General features: G+C 38.2%; 1 protein-coding gene across 1 annotated transcript in view; it reads left to right on the top strand.

The window, feature by feature from the left end:
• tmem201 (transmembrane protein 201) overlaps positions 1-3,552 on the top strand; it is a 34,948-nt gene extending 31,396 nt beyond the window's left edge. The window contains exons 10-11 of the mRNA XM_055892407.1: positions 170-304; positions 665-3,552. Coding sequence (XP_055748382.1) covers positions 170-304; positions 665-759 — 230 coding nt within the window. The 3' untranslated portion in view covers positions 760-3,552. The remainder of the gene's footprint in view (positions 1-169; positions 305-664) is intronic.
• The last annotated feature ends 2,626 nt before the right edge of the window (positions 3,553-6,178 follow it).

Here is a 6,178-nt window from a genome sequence, read left to right as displayed (position 1 = left end):
ACACTGATTCTCAAGATTTTTATGCTTTATGTTAATTACTGGTGTTAGCATCTCATGTGTTCAGCGATGACTCACTTAACATAGTCCGATGTCAAAGCTGTGAGAAAGGAATGACTTCGGGTGCATGTGTGTTTGACTGACGCATGGCTCCACTGCGGTGTGTTTCCAGACTTGAGCTCCTTGCTGCAGGAGGGCAGTGTAATCTCAGAGGAGCGTGAGAAGAGACGGGGCAGCTCCTCAGGCTCCTCAGCCTGTATGGTGGACACCACAACAGGAGGCATGGACAGCACCCCCGGATGGAAAGGTGAGCACTGATATCTAGTAATGAGCTAATAGAGAGAAATCTAATAATCAGATCTAACCAAAGACATTGTCATTATTCAATTGCTTGGTTGGTTATGGATGATGGTTGACAAATATAAGAAAGATTGAAAGGAAATTTACCCAATCTACATTTCAATGAAATCAGACCTATAAATTAAAGGTGGTTCGGAACCAAGGTCTTGTGACGAGTAACCTTGCCTTATAGGCCTGCCTTCCTAGTTACCTGAGAAAATGCCTAGGCTTTAGCTCAGAGAGATAACACACTTGTGGCACACAGGCAACCCAGGTTTGAACCCAGGTCGGTCACACTGACATTTGTTTTCTCTGTTGTGGTTTGCAGGTCTCTTGGGTCGCTCTCTTTGGCCGGGCATCCTCCTAGCAAGCCTGAGTGCCAACTTGATCTTCACCTCCCTCTACCTGTATCGCAACTGGTGAGACACACCTCGGTCCTTCACAACCTGTATAAAAATAAATAATGTTGCATAAATAATATGCCCCCAACAATTTAATGGGAGTATGATATGTGCAAGCTAATAAGCTGTGGACAGAATATGTTTATTAAGTAGACATGTTCATCAGCGTTTTAAGATCAGAAATCCAGTGGGCATCCCTCTGTAGCAGTAGGGTCTCGATGTTACCTCCTTGTTAAAGTAAGCTGCTCGATATGATGTATTTGAGGAAGGCGATAGGATGGTTAGCTTCAACACAGTGAACTGCTACTGGGTAGCCAGTGTTCTTACCTGATTGAGCTTCTGTGGTGTTCAGGTATTCGTTTTTAATTGTCTGCAGGAACAACATTTGTTAGTCCCATTTGGGAAGGATTATTTTGTCCAACTTAAGCTTTCCCACACGAACAGGGGAGGAGATGACACCACTAACAAACTTTTCAGCCTGTATGTGGGTGAAAAAATGTTTTTGTAGTGCTGTTGCATTGTCTGCAGGAACAACATTTGAATGTCCCATTTGGAATGGGTGCCAAGAATGTTTGCGTGAGCTTACGGGCAGGTCAGATCTCATAAGGCTCTTGCGTAGCCGCAACATTGGCTTGTAGACCACCGGGGGGTTCCTTCAGAACCTGTGACATCACTCGACATGGTCCTAAAACAGACAGCATTACAGGGTGAGTCATCCTTTCCCCTCTGGCTATTTGTGTTCGCAGCTCAGCCAAAGACATTCGCAAATGCATCTTGCCATATGTCCAAGCTAGGGTTGGGAATTGCCAGGGACCTCACGATACGATATTATCACAATACTTTGGTGCCGATATGTATTGCGACTCTCAATTCTATATGTATTGCGAGTCGATGTTCCAAACATATTGCTCAACATGTCTGCTGCAGACGGACAAGAGCCATGAGAAAAGGAGTTTTGATCAGTCATGGAAATAAAAGTGCTGAAAACATGTTGGTTCACCATTTAAAAAGATGAATAACAAGCTAGAAAAGTTTAAATAATGTTAATGATATATACATTTTAAAATTGATACTTGGAGTCATATAATAAATACAATATCATCAAAAATAGTATTGCGATACTACTGTATCGATTTTTACCCCATCCTCATTTATTTTCGTCAGGAGTTAGGCTACGCATAGACAATGCAATCTTAATTCACACAACACTGACTGAAACGTACTCTCTTGTCCCTGAAATATGACCTGGCCTAGTAATGTAATATTTAAGGTAGTTCCTGCTGGTATAAATATCTGACTCCTTAAAATGTATCAACTTGAACAACTGAGCATGTTAAAGTAACTCTTACATTGAAAAAAGTTACAATTGCTTGTTACTGTTGTATTTATTTAGGGAATTATAATAATTATTTTTTACACTTTGGTCATGCTGTGAAATGTGCAATAGACATGTATTGTTAATACAAGCATATTATACACATGTCTCATTTTTGTTTCCTAAAATGTCAGGTTTGAATGGTGATGGGATCAGTTTGAGAAACTCATAGAATGTGTTCACTGAAGGACTAGGCCTATATATCTTAATGATAACTCGTTGGAATAATGAATGGAAGATGTTCATATTTTCTGTCCACTGTGAGCCAATTTGTGGCTGGGGTGATACAGTACACAGTTTGATAAGGATGTATGATATCTATACCATTGGATTGCGGTGGCGTAGATTTTCTATAAAGGCAATGTCCATTTGCTTTATATCTTTATACTATGAATGAGCACACTTGATTGGTAGGTTCTTCTTAGGTTATTTTGTATTAATATGATTTAGAGCTTGATTGACTCTCCTTTAAGAGTACAGAATGCATAAACACTACCTTGACTTAACAAATCATAACTATTGTAATTAAGGACTAATAAGTGCGTCCATGTTGTGTAATGAAAGGTTCTGTGCTTGGCAATGAATGTTTTATATTTGTGCAGATCACAATGGTTTGGTACTTACTTGCTTGACTTTTTTTTTCTGTTCATTCTCCATAACTGAATTGTGTTATCTTGACTGTAGAAAAACACTTCCTGAAAAAACAAATACACGTCTGGCTAACTGCATTGCATTGTGTTGTAAGTTTGTAGGGAAAAGTGTTTATCATGTAATATACTGTATAATGTAATTTGTGTTCTGTGATAAAGCCATAGTCAAAAATAAAGCATTTGGAGTGCTTGTTTGGACTTAAACTCAGAAACGTGCTCGTCCTGCTCTCATATATAAACCAAAAGCACTGATATTGATATAATTGTAAGAATATATATTTTTGTCAGAAAAATAGTTTACATGATTGAGGTGTCTAGTCCTTACAAAGACTTATTCTGCCTCCAAGCTTAAAAAGGATGTTGACATGTCATGAACACCTCATCTTGGAAATGTGGTTGCACTCAATGTTTAATTTAATGACATTGAATAATGTTACTATTTGTATAGCATAAAAGTTATTGGTCTAAAATGACAAACATGTACAATTTTACATATCATCTGTTCCTTGTTATTTTAGTCTGTCAAGTTGATTAATATTTGCCCTTTTTTCCTGTTCTTAGTTTAGAAGGAACTATGGACTAATATTCAATTATCTTACATCTTAAGGTGTAACTTTAACTTACTAATGTGTTTGATTTTACAGTGTGACAGTAACAATGCAATGTCTGGTTGAATTTTTCACTTAGTTATCTATTGTCAGTATTAGGACTCGACACATCAATCCGTGTGACTTGTTTTGCTGTTATGCCTAGGATTTCTGTACTTCAATAAATTATTTGTCTAATAAAATGTTGACTTGGTGTGCTCTGTTGACCCATTTACAGAAATCCATGTTTTAGGATGAAGTCCAAGAAAAAGCGAATCAGCTCATTTTACTGAAATTGAATATCAATTGTAATTTAATTTGGTTACTTGATACCGCTTTCTAATCTTCCACAAGTGCTCCCCCATGTGGTAGAGAAAAAGCACATCACAATAATACTCCAGAATACTTACCATTGCTTTCACCTAATTAGGTCTGCATTTGCTTGTTGCTTAGCTGAGTTTTAATGTGGTGTATATCAATTCATATATCAATCTGTGTTTCTGCTTGACAACTTTCTTACAATTGTTTTTATGCTGTCAGATAATCAGCCAAAGGAATATCAAGTCTGTTGGAGGATATAGATGTTGTGCTTCTGTTCAACTCATGAAATTAGCTTTGTAGTTTCATTATGACCATCTCTAAGACATTAGATGTGTATTGGATTTCTGTGTATGAAGAAATATACACTCCCCTCATTTACTTGGACAGTGAAGCTGAAACTTTGACTTTGGTTCTATACTACAGCATTTTGGATTTGAGATCTTAAGTGGGTGATTCTATGCAAAACTAGAACAAAAAATAACATTTTTGGGATCTTGTCATTTAATCCACAGAATGGTCCTTTGGAGGAAGGAATGTTTACATATATTTGACATATTAAAGCATGATTGAGAAATAATTGAAGTTGGCATATGACATTTTGGGCTTACCCAGGCCTTTTACAACTTCAATTTTAATCTGTAGGTGCTACAAAACAAACCTTGGTGTAATATCAAGCTTTACTGCTTGCTCTGTAAAATTAGTATTTTGATTTCAATGACACATAAATTTATGAATATTGAAAAATATAGACTTATATATTGAGAATATAACATATTTGACTAATTGTTCAATATTGCTGAACATAAAATACTCTACGGGCATATCAAAGTTCCAGAGTGGGATCTCTGCTACTTTTAGAATTTTGATCCAATTTGTAAGCATTTAAAACAGAGTGGAGGTGAAAATGGATTCAAAATGGTCACCTTGATTTGCAGGGCTGTGATTGGTTACATTGCCTACTATGCCAATTTCTATATGTAAAATGGGCCATAACTTTAAAACTAGCAGATCCCACTCTGGAACTTTGATATGCACATAGAGTATATTATGATGAACAATCTATATAGATACATTTACCAAATATAATTGTGTATATTTTTCAATGTTAAGACATTTCTGAAATGTGTTTCATGAATGAATTGTGAAAAATGAGGCATAATTATCATACCCCCAGAACATGCTAACCTCCCCTGTTATTGTAATGGTGAGAGGTTAGCATTTTTTGGGGGGGGGTATGATATTTATGCCTCTTTCTCACTCATCATTCACGATTAATTCATGATTATCAATAATCTGGTAGCATCCACATTAATGGAGAAGTGTTCAGGAACATACTTATTTACAATAAAATTGACTCCATTAATTTCTATTGGGGCCTGTGTGTGTCATTGGGATCAAAATTAAAACAAAAATTATATTTTCATGCAGTTCCACATGTGTTAGAGGAATAATAGGGAATATATCCAAATTGACCCATAACTCCTATACAACGACATACAGTGCATTCGGAAAGAATTCAGACCCTTTGACTTTTTCCAAGTAATGTTACAGCCTTATTCTAAAATGTATTAAATAGATTTTTCCCCCCTCATTAATCTAAACACAAAACCCCATAATGACAAGGCAAAAAAAAAAAACGGAATTTATTTATTAAATTAACTGATATCACATTTTCATAAGTATTCAGCACCTTTTGCAGCGATTACAGCCTCGAGTCTTGGGTATGACGCAACAAGCTTGGCACACTTGTATTTGGGGAGTTTCTCCCATTCTTCAATGGAGATCCTCTCAAGCTCTGTCAGGTTGGATGGGGTGCGTCGATGCTCAGCTATTTTCAAGTCTCTCCAGAGATGTTAGATCGGGTGCAAGTCCTGGCTCTGGCTGGGCCACAGGAGGACATTGAGACTTGTCCTGAAGACACTCATACGTTGTCTTGGCTATGTGCTTAGGGTCATTGTCTTGTTGGAAGGTGAACCTTCACCCCAGTCTGAGGTCCTGTGCGCTCTGGAGCAGGTTTTCATCAAGGATCTCTCTGTACTTTGCTCCGTTCATCTTTCCCTCGATCCTGACTAGTCTCCCAGTCCCTGCCGCTGAAAAACATCCCCCCACCATGATGCTGCCACCACAATGCTTCACCGTAGGGATGGTTCCAGGTTTCTTCCAGACGTGACGCTTGGCATTCAGGTCAAAGAGTTCAATCTTGGTTTCATCAGACCAGAGAATCTTCTTTCTCATGGTCAGAGTCCTTCAGGTGTATTTTGACAAACTCCAAGTGGGCTGTCATGTGCCTTTTACTGATGAGTGGCTTCCATCTGGCCACTCTACCATAAAGGCCTGCTTGGTGGAGTTCTGCAGAGATGGTTGTCCTTCTGAAAGGTACTCCCATCTCCACAGAGGAACTCTGGAGCTCTGTCAGTGTGACCATCAGGTTCTTGGTCACCTCCCTGACCAAGGCCCTTCTCCCCCGATTGCTCAGTTTAGCCTGTTGGCCAGCTTTAGGAAGAGTCT

Source organism: Salvelinus fontinalis, chromosome 31 (assembly GCF_029448725.1).
Source record: "Salvelinus fontinalis isolate EN_2023a chromosome 31, ASM2944872v1, whole genome shotgun sequence".
In the NCBI taxonomy this organism is placed as follows: Eukaryota; Metazoa; Chordata; class Actinopteri; order Salmoniformes; family Salmonidae; genus Salvelinus; species Salvelinus fontinalis.
The sequence above is the reverse complement of the archived record's forward strand: the minus strand, read 5'-3'. Positions and strand labels throughout refer to the sequence as shown.